Source organism: Podarcis vaucheri (genome assembly GCF_965113315.1).
Source record: "Podarcis vaucheri genome assembly, chromosome: 13".
NCBI lineage: Eukaryota > Metazoa > Chordata > Lepidosauria > Squamata > Lacertidae > Podarcis > Podarcis vaucheri.
Window position 1 is genome coordinate 37369997 of NC_138751.1, and position 17097 is coordinate 37387093.

At 46.5% G+C, this 17097-nt stretch overlaps 1 protein-coding gene across 5 annotated transcripts in view; it reads right to left on the minus strand.

The window, feature by feature from the left end:
- Window positions 1-17097, minus strand: part of MPP3 (MAGUK p55 scaffold protein 3) — an 85317-nt gene that overhangs the window by 9322 nt on the left and 58898 nt on the right. For all 5 annotated transcript variants that reach the window (XR_014212739.1, XR_014212740.1, XM_082194392.1 and 2 more), the window contains 2 exons: window positions 15077-15157; window positions 2524-2617 (listed from right to left, as the gene is read on the minus strand). Coding sequence is in view for 3 of the 5 variants with exons in the window: in XM_082194392.1 (XP_082050518.1) it covers window positions 2524-2617; window positions 15077-15157 (175 nt within the window). In the remaining 2 variants the exon portion in view is untranslated. The remainder of the gene's footprint in view (window positions 1-2523; window positions 2618-15076; window positions 15158-17097) is intronic.

Here is a 17097-nt window from a genome sequence, read left to right on the forward strand (position 1 = left end):
TTACTGCTTTTGATGATTCTGGTGTCACCACCAGGAGAATAAAAGGCTAGAAATTTGAATCCATTCCAGAGAGAAATGCAGCCAACCAGCTTCACAAAACGGGGATAATCCTATCTAGACACTTATTTCTGGGGCGGGCAAGTCTTCAGAGTTGTGGCTATCAGCATGAAAAAAGAAATCCTACCATGTCAAAGAGGAAGTTTAATATTTAGTATTTTATTTGACATGGGAAGGAAGGATCAATCTTTTGTGTTGTTATGGGAATTCTATGGTCTCAAATATATAAATTAAATGTTCATAAATGTACAAGGCAAACACATGCAGCGGGGGGGGGGGGTATTTGATCCCCTGCTAAATTTGCCCGTTTGCCCTCTGTCGAAGAAATGTTGTGTTGTTTAGTCGTTTAGTCATGTCCGACTCTTCGTGACCCCATGGACCAGAGCACACCAGGCACTCCTGTCTTCCACTGCTTCCCGCAGTTTGGTCAAATTCATGCTGGTAGCTTTGCGAACACTATCCAACCATCTTGTCCTCTGTTGTCCCCTTCTCCATGTGCCCTCAATCTTTCCAAACTTCAGGGTCTTTTCCAGGGAGTCTTCTCTTCTCATGAGGTGGCCAAAGTATTGGAGCCTCAGCTTCAGGATCTGTCCTTCCAGTGAGCATTCAGGGCTGATTTCCTTAAGAATGGATAGGTTTGATCTTCTTGCAGTCCATGGGACTCTCAAGAGCCTCCTCCAGCACCATAATTCAAAAGCATCAGTTCTTCGGCGATCAGCCTTCTTTATGGTCCAGCTTTCACTTCCATACATTACTACTGGGAAACCATAGCTTTTACTATACGGACCTTTGTTGGCAAGGTGATGTCTCTACTTTTTAAGATGCTGTCTAGGTTTGTCATTGCTTTTCTCCCAAGAAGCAGGTGTCTTTTAATTTCGTGGCTGCTGTCACCATCTGCAGTGATCATGGAGCCCAAAAAAGTAAAATCTCTCACTGCCTCCATTTCTTTCCCTTCTATTTGCCAGGAGGTGATGGGACCAGTGGCCATGATCTTCGACGAAGAAATGACCAGTCCATAATTTTAATGGTAGGTTTATTGTAGCTATGAGAGACAGAATAACAACAGGAAAACCCCCAGAAACCCAGAAGACAAAAGTCAGAGATTTCTTATTCTTCCGGTAAGTTTCACCATTTCTGCATATTCCATAAGTTTTTGTATCCATTCTTTCTTTGTTGGGACTTCTGATTCTTTCCATTTTGGGGCAAGTAACATTCTTGCCGCTGTAGTAGCATACATAAATAAATAAATTTCTATACGTTTTAGGTAGTTCTGTCCCTATAATTCCCAAAAGAAAAGCTTCTGGGTTTTTTTTTACAAAGGTTATTTCAAACATCTTTTTCATTTCATTATATATCATTTCCCAGATTTGTTCATGCTGACGGGCCTATGCAGTTGTTTCAAATGTGCCTTGAAGAGCCAGTGATTTTAATGATTGCTTCATATTGCTTTTAAATGTTTTCATGTGGTTGTATGCTGCCCTCACGCTCTACAAGAGGGTGGCATGTAAATACTGTACTTTTACAGAAAAATTACATGGATAACCTGACTGTTCTCAAATACCAGCTGATGATCTTTTGTAGGGTTAGATTTAATTGTTTTCTTTCTGCTGTACTAGATGGCTGTTTTGGGGGTACTCCATATAATAAAACGGCTCTGCCCCTGTGGGGGTGGAGCAACAGAAGCATGAAGATCTGCTCTTTTTGCATGCAACTTTTGCAGAGATGAGTAAAATAGGTTACGTACTCTCCTACTACTAAAATAGTCAGGAAGGACTTTTGAATGGTATATGGCCTACTTACTGCTTGACTTGAACAAAATAATAGTGGAAAGAGTTGCTAGGTTTCTCCTTTCAAAGAGCCATGAAGGGGCTTTATTAATTTAACTGTATTTTTGGCTTGCTTCTGGGCTATAGTTTATATAAGCACCATATAGTTTAACTCTGTGTAAAGTTAGAAATTGTATGATTTTGTTCTGTTTTTGCTGGGTCTGTGACCATATAATAATTAAAAAAACCCACTGTTGTAGTTTTCTCATTCACTACAGTCCCATATTAAGAAAATGTGTGCAGCTCAACAACAAAAATTCCCTGACCAGTTTTTTTTTAAGAGCCCAGAAGCTTCTACCTCAGGTTAAGTACTTAATTCGTTCCAGAGGTCCATTCTTAACCTGAAACTGATCTTAACCTGAAGCACCACTTTAGCTAATGGGGCCTCTCGCTGCTGCCGCGCCACCGGAACACGATTTCTGTTCTCATCCTGAAGCAAAGTTCTTAACCTGAAGCACTATTTCTGGGTTAGCGGAGTCTGTAACCTGAAGCGTATGTAACCTGAAGCATATGTAACCTGAGGTACCACTGTATTAGCAAAGAGGATGGTAGCCTCTCTGAATATAGATCGGATTCTGGAGTCTTCCCCGGAAGAGACTTCATTTTCCTCCCAACAAAAACACAAGACATCAAGGCCTACTTGTTATGCTGCACATCTGTCTCAAACGACTGCTTGGAAACAAAATTGTACTCCACGCCTTCCTTTTCGTGGCTCTTCTTCAACCTTGTGGTATCTGGGGGAGAGAGAGGGAGAGAGAGAGAGAGAGAGAGAGAGAGAGAGAGAGAGAGAGAGGAAGCCAAGAATCAGACCATATCAACATGACCAATGTGGCACTGCTATTTGCAAAGGAGAATTTGTTCTGGGCAGGGGCGTAGCAAAGGGGGGTGTGGCAGGTGTGGTCCGCCCTGGGTGCCCCCACTGACAAAATGGCGGGCAGCACTCACCGCTGGGCCTGCAACGTGCCCGAGCCACGCGTCTCAGGCACCCGCAGGCACCACCCTGTCCGCCCGCTGCCTCCCCCCCCCCAGCTGCTGGCCAGCTGAGGCCCCATAGTGTGCCCCTTCCCAGCCCCTATGGTGTGCCGCCTCAAGTGCCCAAGAAGCTTCCTCCGCTGCTGCTTCTGGGTGGCAAACCAATCCTCAAGGCTTAATTATTGAAATACTTTATTGTCACTTGTACAACTTGTATACAGTGAGATTACACGAGCACCCCCTCACTCAGCTCTCTTAGTCTTAATTCCCCTCATTTACTGACACACACACACCAAACCCAAAAGTCAGTTGCCCTGTTGTTATCTTTTCATTCAGCAGCCTAACAGCCCACGGATAGAAGCTGTTCTTTACCCTGTTTGTGCGACTAATCATGCTTCTATATCTTCTGCCTGATGGCAGGAGATCGAGAAAGTGCCGGCCAGGGTGTGAATCATCCCTGAGAATTTTCCTCACTCTCCCGAGGCAATGTTCTTCCGCTATTTCATCCAGAGGATTCAGGGGACTGCCCATAATATCTTGTGCTGTATTCACCACCCTCTGTAGGCACTTCCTATCAGATGATGTCAAACCAGCGTACCACACCGTGATGCAGTATGAAAGGACACTTTCTATTGTGGACCGGTAGAAGGAGATCATCAAATGTTGATTGACATCGTTCTTCCGCAATACTCTGAGGAGATGGAGTCTCTGTTGTGCTTTCTTAACCACCTGGGTTGTATTTATTTTCCAAGTAAGGTCTTCACTGAGATAAACTCCTGGGAATTTAAAGGAAGAGACTCTCCACATAGCCCTCTCCGATGTACAGCGGGGCTAGTTCTCCTCTCTTCCTCCGAAAGTCCAACACAATTGCATAATGATGTAGAACATAAGGACAGCCTGCCTGGATCAAGCCAATAGCCTATCCCAGCCATAGGCAAACTCGGCCCTCCAGATGTTTTGGGACTACAATTCCCATCAGCCCTAGCGAACAGGACCAGTGGTCAGGGATGATGGGAGTTGTAGTCCCAAAACATCTGGAGGGCCGAGTTTGCCTATCCCTGGCCTATCCAGTCCAGAGCTTCCTGTTCCTGCAGCGGCCAACCAGTTGCTTGTGGAAAGCCTGCGAGCAGGACCCAGGCACAAGAGCTCTGTTTCCTTCTGTGGGTTTCCAGCAACTGGTATTCAGAAGCATGACTGGGGAGCCAGAGCAGAGCCCTCATGGCTAGTAGCCATCAGTAGCTGTCTCCTCCAGGAATTTCTTCTTTTAAAGCCATCCAAGCTGGTGGCCATCACTGCCTCCTGAGCAAATTCCACAGTTTAACTTCGCGCTGCATGAAGCTGTACTTTTTATCTTTCGTCTGTCCTTGGCTGTCCAACGTTCAGCTTGCTAAAGTGCCGCTGAAAGAGACAAAACTTTGCCCCCGAACAAGGATATATAGCCTGAGTGCCTCGTTTCTAGTTCTATAGAACATTTAATGCAGGGGCCAGCAAACTTTTTCAGCAGGGAGTTGGTCCACTGTCCCTCAGATCTTGTGGGGGGCCGGACTATATTTTGAAGGGGGGAAATGAACGAATTCTTATGCCCAACAAATAACCCAGAGATGCAATTTAAATAAAAGCACACATTCTACTCATATTAAAACACCAGGCAGGCCCCACGAATAACCCAGAGATGCATTTTAAATAAAAGGACACATTCTACTCATGTAAAACCACACTGATTCCCGGACCATCCACGAGCCGGATTTAGAAGGCGATTGGGCCGGATCTGGCCCCCAGGCCTTAGTTTGCCTACTCATGATTTAATGTGTCAATGTGAATCAAAGTTATGAATATTGCAGTTGTTGTATAAGGGATTATTATTTTGACTGGAATGTAATTGAAATTAATAAGATTTTGGAACGCAGAAATAAAGAAAACCACCAAAGCATCGATTCTAGCACATGGGGAGTCATCTAAATGATATAATTCGGTATTTGAATGATCAGTATTAGTAATTGTATTATAATTTGGTATTGTTATAGTGAGGCTATTATTGGATTGTCATTGAAAATTAATATAATAATAATAATAATAATAATAATAATAATAATAATAATAATAAAACAACAACAACAACTTTGGCCCCGAGAGACTCATGACAAAGGAGTGGTGGGGCCTCCATAGACCCGATCTCTGAGAAACCTTTGTTCTACTTGTCTGTTTTTATCCTCAATGGGTAGGTGTGTGGTCCATTTATGGCAGTAGCAGCCAACGTGGTGCCTACCACAGGTTCTGGTCTACAGCTTCTATCAAAACTGGCCACCTAGGCAATGGAGGCCACAGCAGGCAACATCCTTCCACCCAAAACTGAAGCCCTCAACCCAGCTCCCACCCACCCTAAAGGTAAAGGTAAAGGGACCCCTGACCATTAGGTCCAGTCGTGGCTGACTCTGGGGTTGCGGCGCTCATCTTGCTTTATTGGCCGAGGGAGCCGGCGTACAGCTTCCAGGTCATGTGGCCAGCATGACTAAGCCGCTTCTGGTGAACCAGAGCAGCGCACAGAAATGCCGTTTACCTTCCCGCTGGAACAGTACCTATTTATCTACTTGCACTTCATGCTTTCGAACTGCTAGGTTGGCAGGAGCAGGGACCAAGCAGCGGGAGCTCACCCTGTAGTGGGGATTCGAACCACCGACCTTCTAATCGGCAAGTCCTAGGCTCAGTGGTTTAACCCACAGCGCCACCCTAAAAACAAGCACTACTGGACCATACCCAGAGTTGACATGCAGTGTTCTGAATTCAGGCGCCAGGTCCCCCACCCCTGGTTTAAAGCACCATTTGTGCAATCGTGCATTTGAAATCATTGAGACTTGCCACCCCCACCCACCGCCTGCCCGCTGATAATTGCTATTTTAAAAACTCAGTCATTTTGTTTTTAACAAACAAACAAAAAAAATGCTCAGGAGAAAAAGGGAGGGTGTTTGTGCCTTGAATAGCTCCTTCTGCTCCAAACTAGTAGAATTTGTTCCTTCCTGATCTTCATCCCCTAGAGATGAATACATACCGTATTTTTCCATGTATAAGTCTAGGTTTTTTTCCTTTAAAAATGTTGTTGATAGGCTGGCGCTGCAGTGAGCGGTCAGTCGAATGGCGGTTGCTATAGGCTAGGCATAGGCAAACTCGGCCCTCCAGATGTTTTGGGACTACAACTCCCATCATCCCTAGCTAACAGGACCAGTGGTCAGGGCTGATGGGAATTGCAGTCTCAAAACATCTGGAGGGGCAAGTTTGCCTGTGCCTGCTGTAGGCGATCGGACAACCGAATGGTGGTTGGTGGCGGTGAGCAGTCTGTTGAGTGGTGGTTGGTGGAAGTGATTGGGCATTTTTTTGACAACCCCCCCCCCCAAAAAAAAGCTCAAAATTGGGCAATCCCCTCCAAAAAAAGCTCAACAACTCTGAGCCATCTCCCTCCATTTTCTTAAATCTGAGTCCCCCAAAACAGTCTTATACATGGGGGAGTGTTATAGACAGGAAAATATGGTATGTGACAACAGCATAGGAAGTGTGCTTCCCACAGGGTAGGGTCCCTGGTAGTGAAAGAGAGGAGAGGTGCATCTCTCTCTCTCTCTCTGTGTGTGTGTGTGTGTGTGTGTGTGTATACATTTCCCCCAGGCATTTTTCTTTTAGTTTAATTGGGTTTTTTGGGGGGGAGTGGGGTTTAGGGCCGAGAAGCAACATAGAAAGAAAAAACCCCGAAGCCTTCCTTTTAGGAATTCTAAGTGCTGAAATCCCAAAGGAGCAGAAAATACTATTTATATATGCAACCACGGCTGCACAGATGTTATTCGCCCAGGGATGGAAAGAAGATAAAGTTCCAACCAGAGAAGAATGGCAGATTAAGTTGATGGATTATGCCAAAATGGCAAAAACGACCGGAAGAATCAGAAATCAGGAAGACCAAATTTTTAATAAAGAATGGGGGGGGGATATAATTTATCTTAAAAATCGTTGTAAACAGTTAAAACCATTAGTAGGATTGGAATATCACTTGTAGTTTAATGGTGAATTGTGGACATAATGGAGATGTAAAAGATTTGGATTATTATAAAAGATGCGGGAGGAAATGATTAACAACAGGACCCACAAAGGGGAGGAAGGAAGTTCAGGAAATTCTTTGGACTCTTCTTTTTATATTGTATGTTGGATATATGATTGTAAAACTTTAATTTGAAAAACCAAATAAATATATATATATATTTAAAGAAAAGCAGCATGGAAATGCCAAAATGAAGACATTTTGTAATAAAATGGCAGCGCTAGTAAATTTCATACTTTAACAAATGTTATGTTCATCCCAGAACCTGTTACTGCTGCAGCGAAGTCTTTGGGTGTTCACCCTGGATTTTCCTGCTGTTTTTACTGTTATATCATGTGCAATATTATTCATCCTCAACTGCAGCTACCTTCTTGAGCTACGTTGTGAACCGCCCTATGATCTTTGGTCTGTTTTTGAGTTCCTAACCTTTAGGGCCTAGGGACACGGGTGGCGCTGTGAGTTAAACCACAGACCCTAGGGCTTGCCGATCAGAAGGTTGGTGGTTTGAATCCCCGCAACGGGGTGAGCTCCCGTTGCTCGGTCCCAGCTCCTGCCAACCTAGCAGTTTGAAAGCACATCAAAGTGCAAGTAGATAAATAGGTACCACTCCGGCGGGAAGGTAAACGGCGTTTCTGTGCGCTGCTCTGGTTCACCAGAAGCAGCTTAGTCATGCTAGCCACATGACCCGGAAGCTGTACACCGGCTCCCTCGGCCAATAAAGCGAGATGAGCACCGCAACCCCAGAGTCAGCCATGACTGGACCTAATGGTCAGGGGTCCCTTTACCTTTAACCTTTAGGGCCTTAGGCTTTTATCTAAAGTGATTCTCCCACCCTCCGTGGTATATCTGCAAACACAACCTCATTTTGCACGAACGGTGTTGTTCTGGCTACATAAAAATTTGGCACTTGAGAATGAGTTTGCTGTTTGCAAAGTACACTGGGGTTTGGGGTGGTTGTTTAAAAAGGCTTGTTTCCATCCACATGCAACGTCTGAAGGGTTTCAATCACTCAAGGGGGGGGGGGGGAAGCAAACGCATGCCCTTCACTAACTCTGCATCCTCTGGGCAGGGCTCCAGCCGAAGTCACGTAGATGCCAACTCTCTTACGGGTGGGCAGGAGACAGGCAGTTTTTCAAGCTAATGTTGCTCCCTCCCTCCCCCTTCGGAAATTGATTTCCTAACTTGGGCTGCATTCTGCGGCTTTCACCTTGGTCGCGCTTTCCTAAACCGTGTTCTTGTCAGTTAACTGAACTGCCCCAGAAATTTGGTTGAGCTTGCTGGATGGAAGCGAAACCGCTTGACGGCCAACCCAACCCCCCCCCCTTCATTTGCAAGTTAATGAAGACAACACTAACTAAAATTGAGCTTACAATGCAGCTTTGGAACTTGGCAAGAGACAGTATCTGAAAAGGTTTTTTCTTTCTTTTTGCAACGCCATCCTCCCCTCCGCCCACTACATTTAAGAGTGTACAGTGGTACCTCGGGTTACTTACGCTTCAGGTTACAGACGCTTCAGGTTACAGACTCCGCTAACCCAGAAATAGTACCTTGGGTTAAGAACTTTGCTTCAGGATGAGAACAGAAATCGCACAGCAGCGGCGCGGCGGCAGCGGGAGGCTCCATTAGCTAAAGTGGTGCTTCAGGTTAAGAACAGTTTCAGGTTAAGAATGGACCTCCAGAATGAGTTAAGTACTTAACCCGAGGTACCACTGTACTCTGAATTGATGGAAAGCTTTCATTATGTCTGCTTGGTCTTCTTTCTGCTTTTATTATTAAGTGGGACGGCAGGGACGGCCCACACATGAAGCAAGGTGAGGCAACTGCCTCAGGGAAAATTTTGGACTCACAGCTGCCCATGGAGTCACAGGTCAAGTCTGTGTACAGTTTCCCTTGATTTGCCTGGTAACAAAGAGACTGAGAAGAGAGATGATAGCCATCTTCAATTATCTCAAGGGCTGTCACATAGAAGATGGAGCAAGCTCGTTCTCTCCTGCTCCGGAGGGCAGCACTCGAACCACTGGATTCAAGTAACAAGAAAGGAGATTCCAACTAAACATGAGGAAGATCTTACTGATTATAAGAGCTGTTTGGCAGTGGAACGGTCTCCCTCGGGAGGTGGTGGACTCTCCTTCCTGGGAGATGTTCAAGCAGAGGTTGGGTGGTCATCTGTCATGGATGCCTTACTTGAGAGTCCCACATTGCAGGGGTTTGGATTAGATGACGCTCGGGGTCCCTGCCACCTCTATAATTCTATGGTTCTATGCAGTGCTATTTTTCTAGAAAAAGAGATGCCGGAACTCACCATGAACGCCTCCCTTGTTCTCTTACGACGGTAATGGCGCCCACCTAAGAGGTGCTGGAACTGAGTTCCGGCTGGAAAAAAGTCCTGGCCTGGGTGGAATGTTGCAGAATCTAACTCTGTGGTCCCCAACATGGGGCACATGCCCCACAAGGGGGAAATGTGATTTTTAAGGGGGGGCAATTTGGAAGCTTGTTTAGACCAAGTTAATGGCCTTTCAGGCTTGCTCCACGTGAATAGTTCACTTTTGAATACAGTCATACCTCATGTTGCATCCGCTTCAGGTTGAGTTTTTTCAGGTTGCGGATGGCCAAAACTCGGAAGTACCAGAACGGGTTACTTCCGGGTTTCGGCAGTCGTGCATGCGCAGAAGCGCTAAATTGCACTTTGTGCATGCACAGAAGTGCCGATTCGCAACCCACGCATGCACAGATGCAGGTTGCGAACGTGCATCCCTCACAGATCACGTTTGCAACCCGAGCGTCTGCTGTAATAAGAATTATATGTCACGGCGGGGGAGAGAGATCAGGATTTCAGAGATGCTTAGGTGGGGCATGGCCAAAAAAAGGTTGGGAACCACTGATCTAGCTCCTCTTGGTGGATAAATTTTATTTTTTCATAGCACAGAACACACCGCACCTCGGGAACGGGAAGCGTTTTTTCAGTTGGCAGTCATGTTGTATCAAAAGTAATCCATCAGGGTCTGATTGGCACCCTTTCTCCTCCTTCATACACCCCCATAAATTAGGCCAAAAGAATAAATAAGGCTGGGGGGTTGCAGGTTACCACCTCCCCACTCCCCCCTGGTTATATTCCAGCCTAGTACTCAGCAGCCATGAGCTATTTCTCCATGGACTTTACTGATGCCAGAAATGATATTCTGCATCTGGCCTCACACCGTGGACATTTATATAATCTCCTTGTTGGCTCCCAAAACGGTTTTCACATTTTATAGCCGAGTTCGGTGCCTTACAAATGTTTCAATTATTCAACACCTCCATCAGCGGCGGCAAATTTCTCCCAACGTTGCTGCTCTGATTTAATTCCAGCAGCTTCAGAATCGTATCAGGAAGTTCCCACTGCCGCCGCCGCCACCATCGCCTTGTTCTTCGGCAGCGGTTGAAAGCCAGATTATTGGACCACCCTCAAACCCCAACCCATCCTAATGCATTTAGGACCAAAGCAAGCAATCTGCCTCCCTGCTCACTATAGAATTTTGTGTTGAATAAAACAGCAGCAGCAGCCCTCTGCCAAGAGTTTGGGTGTAATCTTCGACACCTCCCTTTCCATGGAGGCACAGATTTCAGCTATAACAAAGGCAGCATTTTTCCATCTCTGCCAGGCTAAGCAGTTGGCTTCCTACCTCTCTCGCCCTGACCTAGCCACTGTGATCCACGCGACGGTCGCCTCCAGACTGGATTATTGTAACTCGCTCTACGTGGGGCTGCCCTTGAGACTGACCCAGAAACTCCAGCGGTTGCAGAATGCTGCAGCGAGACTCCTTACGAGGTCTTCGCTGCGAGATCACATTCACCCGGTGCTATACCAGCTGCACGGGCTCCCGGTGGAGTACAAGATCAGGTTTAAGGTGCTGGTTTTAACCTTTAAACCCTATACGGCCTAGGACCCTCGTACCTACGGGACCGCCTCTCCTGGTATGCTCCACAGAGAAACTTACGGTCTTCAAATAAAAACATCTTGAAGGTCCCAGGCCACAGAGAAGTTAGGCTGGCCTCAACTAGAGCCAGGGCTTTTTCGGCTGTGGCTCCGATCTGGTGGAACACTCTGTCACAAGAGACTAGGGCCCTGCGGGACTTGACATCTTTCCGCAGGGCTTGCAAGACAGAGCTGTTCCACCAGGCCTCTGGCCAGGGCACAGCCTGACTCCCTCCCTCGGCAATCTTCGCGGAGCTCTGGCCCAATGGTTGCCAGTGGCTTGATTTGAATTAATTTTATAATGTATGATTTTAGAGTGTTGTTTGTGCTGTACTTTTGTACTGTTTTATTGTTGTTAGCCACCCTGAGCCCGGCTTCGGCTGGGGAGGGTGGGATAGAAATAAAAAACATTATTATTATTATTATTATTATTATTATTATTATTATTATTATTATTATTATCGATGTTTTGAAAAGCACAAAATGCTGATTGCAAAAAAGAGGAAGGCTTCAAAATCAAAAGCAGGTGATAAGAAGGGGAGCGGCTCATTTTAAGGGGCAAAAAAAAGAAAGGAAAGTTGGAAAGAGAAGCCCCTGTACTTATATCCAAACCCTTTTATAGGCTGAGCATGTGATGTTAAGTAAGTGGATGCATCTAATGTTCTTTTTTTAAAAAAACAACAACATATTTTTAAAATTATAGGCAGGAGTGATGGAATTAGGATCAGGGAACTGCAGCTTGTTGGGCATGGGGTTTTGTTTTGTTTTGTTTACAATCCTTGCAAACAAAAAACAAAAAAACCCACTGCTTGAGTTTTGCAAGAGGTGGCTTTGCATAGTTTAACCCAGCGATGTGGAACTTCCAAATGGTGTTGGATTCCATCAGATCAAGCCATTCAGACTTATTCTGCCCTCTGCATCGTTCCTGCCCCACAGCAACGTGGGCTCTGCAGGTCCGAATTCTCCAACCTTTTGTCTGCTGATATTCATAGAATCGTAGAATTGTAGAGTTGGAAGGGACCACAAGGGTCATCTATTCCAACCCCCCAGCAATGCAGGCATCTCAGCTAACGCATCCATGGCAGATGGCCACCCAACCTCTGCTTAAAAACCTCCACGGAAGGAGAGTCCACCACCTCCCTGGGAGTCCGTTCCACTGTCAAGCAGCTCTTACTGTCAGAAGTCCTCCGCTCCAGAGCAGGAGAAAACAAGCTTGTTCCTCTTCCATGTGACAGCCTTTGAGATATTTGAAGATGGATAATGTATCTCCTCTCAGTCTCCTCATTTCCAGGCTAAACGTACCCAGCTCCTTCAACCGTTCCTCATAAGGCTTTGTTTCCAGACCCTTGCCAATCCTGATCACCCTCCTCTGCGCACGTTCCAGCTCATCCTTCTTAAATTGAGGCGCCCAAAATTGGATTATAACCCCTATCATCCCGAACCAGCTTTGCCAAAGGTGAGGGATGATGGGAGCTGTAGTCCAAGGACACCGTTGACAACGGTGTCTCCGAAAATTTTTACACATCACTTGGAAGACAGGTGAACTAATGCCAATGTACTGGAAGAAGCAAAGATCACCAATGTCGAAGCAATGATTCTTCAACATCACCTTCGTTGTACTGGTCATGTTGTGCAGATGCCTGATTATCATCCTCCAAAGCTACTACTCTATTCCGAACTTAAAAATGGAAAGCGTAATGCTGGCGGTCAGCAAAAGACTCTCTCAAGGCAAATCTTTAAAAATGTAGTATAAACACCGAGAATTGGGAAACACTGGTCTGCGAGTGCTCCAACTGGAGAACAGCCTTTACCAAAGGTGTCATGGGCTTTGAAGACGCTCAAACTCAGGACAAAAGGGAGAAACGTGCAAAGAGGAAGGCACGCTTGGCAAACCCTCACCGTGATCAACTCCCGCCTGGAAACCTATGTCCCCACTGTGGAAGAACGTGTGGATCCAGAATTGGCCTCCACAGTCACTTACGGACCCACTTTTAAAACCGTGTTTATAGAAGACAATCTCACTCGGCTACGAGTGATCGCCAAAGAAGAAGAAGTCGTCCAATGATATCTGGGGACCCAAGGTTGAAGAACACAGGCGTGGACATGGGTCTGTGAGGTGCTTGTGGGGAGAGGCGTGGTGACCCTCTGCTCCCCTTCCCCTCTTACAATCCCCATGGGAGCAGCGAGGCCAACCGAGACAGATGCTTGGCAGCTGAAATACCACCTCCACGCCAACTCTGTTTAAAAAAACCTCTCGGGACCAGGCACACTCTGATGAGCGCAGCGAAAATCGCAGCAAACAAGCCAAGGAGAATCTCTGGGGGCAAGAAGTGCCCCACGTGCGTGCACACAAAACATACACACGCTTGGCACGAACGGTGTCTCTGCTCAGGTGTGCCTACAAGCTCTTCTAAGGTAGAAGGCAGTTTCTGCATTTGGGATCCCAAGAGACGAAGGACCCATCTGTGCACAGCTTTCAAATCATCCGCAGTGGCCGGGGGTGGGGGTTTGCTGAGTTATGAGGCATGCGTGCATACGCAGCACTTATTTAAGACATTCTGGGATAATTATTTCTGTCATCTGCCACGGATGGATGGCTTAATAGCAAGTCATCCATCATCCCAATTCAGCGGCCCTTTGGAGCAGTTTCACACTCTCGCCGCCACTCGCTTCCAGTGTGACAAGTTGCGTGCGAACATAATTCACGGGGAAACAGAGGCTTCAAAATATTAAGGTTTGCATTTGAGCAGTGGTGCAGCTAGCCACTCGGGTGCCTGGTGCAGGGGCGTGTCCTGCAGCCGGGGGCGGGGCGATATGCCCTTGTGGGCGGGGCAAGCCTCTCCTGCACTTGGAGCCTCTCTGCCACCTCCCCCTCAGCTGTAGGGTGGCTGAGGGAGAGGCAGTAGGCAGGCGCAAGTCCCACGCTACCATTTCCATGTCACTCCTAAAAAGTTTTGTGAGCCCAATTTTTATTTATTTTTCAAACTCATTTTATCACACACACCCCTCAGTGATGACACCTGGGGTGGACCGCACCCCCTTCCTCCACCAGTGCATTTGAGAATCATTCACTTATTTGTTTTCCGGACCTTTAAATGGAGCAATTTTAATACATCTCTCATTAAAAGGTAAAGGACCCCTGGACGGTTAAGTCCAGTCAAAGGCGACTATGGGGTTGCAGCGCTCATCTCGCTTTTAGGCCGAGGGAGCCAGTGTTTGCCCACAGACAGCTTTCCGGGTCATGTGGCCAGCATGACTAAGCCGCTTCTGGGGAAACGCCGTTTACCTTCCTGCTGCAGCGGTACCTATTTATCTACCTGCACTGGCGTGCTTTCGAACTGCTAGGTATGCAGGAGGCGGGCCAGAGCAATGGGAGCTCATTCCGTTGCGGGAATTCGAACCACCGACCTTCCAATCGGAAAGCCCAAGAGGCTCAGTTGTTTAGACAACAGCGCCACCCTTAATGACTGGGTGGGTGGGAGGTGCCTTTGATTCTCTCTCTCTCTCTCCCTCTTTCTTTCTTTCTTTCTTTCTTCTCTTTCTCTCTCTCTCTTTGTCTTTTCCCTCCCTTTTTCTTTCTCTCTTTCTCTTACTTTCTTTTCCCTCCCTCCCTCTTTCTTTCTCTCTCCCTCCCTCTTTCTCTCTCATTCTCCCTCCCTCCCTCCCTTTCTTTCTTTCCTTCCTTCCTTCCTTCCTTCCCTCTCTCTATCCCCTTTCTTTTTCTCTCATTCCCCCTTCTTTCTCACTCTTTCTTTCTTTTCCCTCCCTCTTTTTTATCTCTCATTCTCTCTCCCTCTCTCTCCCTCTCTCCTTCTCCCTCTTTCTCTCATTCCCTTTCTTTCTTTCTTTCCCCTCTTTTCTCTCACTCATTCTCTCTCTCTCTATCTCTCTCTCTCTCTCTCTCTCTCTCTCTCTCTCTTTCTCTCTCTCCCTCTCCCTCTCGCTTTCCCTCTCCCTCTTTCTCTCTCTCAACCCCCCCCCCCCACTCATTCCAGTTTCTTCCTCACTGCTCCCGGCTCTTTCTACAGCTATAGATTGCAATGGAAGCCTTCCCTCTCAGGTCTGCCAAATGCACATTTCACCTGACAAGACTGTAATAAATGGCTTGGCATAAACGGTGGAGGTGCTGGGGCGAGGCGGGAGGTGCATTTTGCCATGGAAAAGAAAAGAAAAGTGAGGTTTACTCACGTGGCACGGCAACGCCATACTCCTGCGGGTTCTCTGCCACCACCTTCTGCTTGAGCTCATTCAAACGGGACCCCAAAGAACCTGAGAGGTCAGAGAGAGAAGGTGTATCACTGCGACTGAACAAAAAGCACAGGGGTACCTTACAGAAGACGGAGCCAAAAGGAACAGGTCAGGAACAGGTCCGCACCCAGGACCCTCATAATACAGTGGTGCCTCGCAAGACGAAAAGAATCCGTTCCGCGAGTCTCTTCGTCTTGCGGTTTTTTCATCTTGCGAAGCAAGCCCATTAGCGGATTAGTGCTATTAGCGGCTTAGCGGGCTTAGCGGATCAGCTGATAAGCGGTTTAGCAGCTTAGCGGATCAGCTGATAAGTGGCTTAGCGGATCAGCTGTTAAGCGGCTTAGCGGATCAGCTGATAAGCGGCTTAGCGGATCAGCTGATAAGCGGCTTAGCGGATCAGCTGTTAAGCGGCTTAGTGGATCAGCTGATAAGCGGCTTAGCGGATCAGCTGATAAGCGGCTTAGCGGATCAGCTGATAAGCAGCTTAGTGGCTTAGGATCAGCTGATAAGCGGCTTAGCAGCTTGGGGAAAAGGGGGGGAGGAGAAAAAACCCGCAGGAACTCGCAAGACATTTTCGTCTTGCGAAGCAAGCCCATAGGAAATTCGTTTTGCGAAGCACCTCCAAAACGGAAAACCCTTTCGTCTAGCAGGTTTTCCGTCTTGCGAGGCATTCGTCTTGTGGGGCACCACTGTAATCATAATCATAATAGTTTTTAAAAAAATATTTATATCCCGCTCTCCCCAGCCAAGACCAGGCTCAGGGTGGCTAACAACCAATATAAAAACAAATTGATTGAAATAGAACTTAAAAACAAGATGTATTTTAAACATTAAAATGCAGCCTCATTTCAATGGAAACTCAAATCAAAAACTTTTTGGGGGATGAAAACATCAGGTCTTCACCAAGGCTAGCTATCCAGACTGGTCCTACATGGGTCAGAAAAAAGCCAGGGAAGTCCCCAAATAGGAGTTCCATCACAGGAGGAGAAAGGAAAAAAGAAAGAGGGGGAGACTAAAGGAATTCTAGTCTCCATCAGTGGCTAAGACAAAGTTCTGGACATCGTCGGGCTTCCACATTTTCGCTCGCCATCCGCAACAACCCTTCCTCCTGAGCTTGCAGAAAGGGGCATCCTAGAAGCTGCAGATTCCCTGCACTCATTCAGCTCCAAGTCTGGCAGGACCGGCCCTACCGTTAGGCTGAGTGAGATAACCGCCTCAGGCAGCAGATATTGAAGGGTGGCAGTGAGGAACTAAGTGGACAGGCCTGCATGTGAACACACCACACACAGCCTGCCGTGTCGGGGCGTGTTGAATTTTTCAACTTTCCTATTCCCAAAATGAGGGGTGCTAAAAAAACGTGCCTTGGGAATAAAAAAAAAATATTTGGGTTCAATTCAGGGCTTTTTTCCCCAGGAGAAACTCACCAGAACTCAGGCACCTCTCATGTGGGTGCCATTGCCATGATAAAAGAACAAGGTGAGTTCATGGTGAGTTCTGGCACCTCTTTTTCTAGAAAAATAGCACTGGTTAAATTAATCTAACTTAGTTTTGCTTGGTAAGTAAAATGTGTGTAAAATTGCATAGAAAGCATTAAAAATGATTGCTAAGTACCTGCCATTATATAGTATTATTACTATTATCATTAGCTATTATTTAGCATTACTTGATGTTTTCAGAAGGTGATTTTTTAAAAAATGGTTTTCCAAGAACAATTTATGTGCTCTTTAATCAATCATAGATTTACCAAGCTAAATGTTGTCCTGTCACAAAAATGCTAGCGGATTTGAATTCCTCACACCCAAAACCCGTATTTTAAAGACCCATCACTGAAGAAATCTGCAAAAAAGTTAATCTGCCAGCCTTGACAACCCTGGAGGCTGCTTGGCAACTGTAGGCCCAACATGCCTGGGGTGCCTCAGGGACTGATGGGAATTATAGTCCAAAACTCCCAGTTAGCAAAG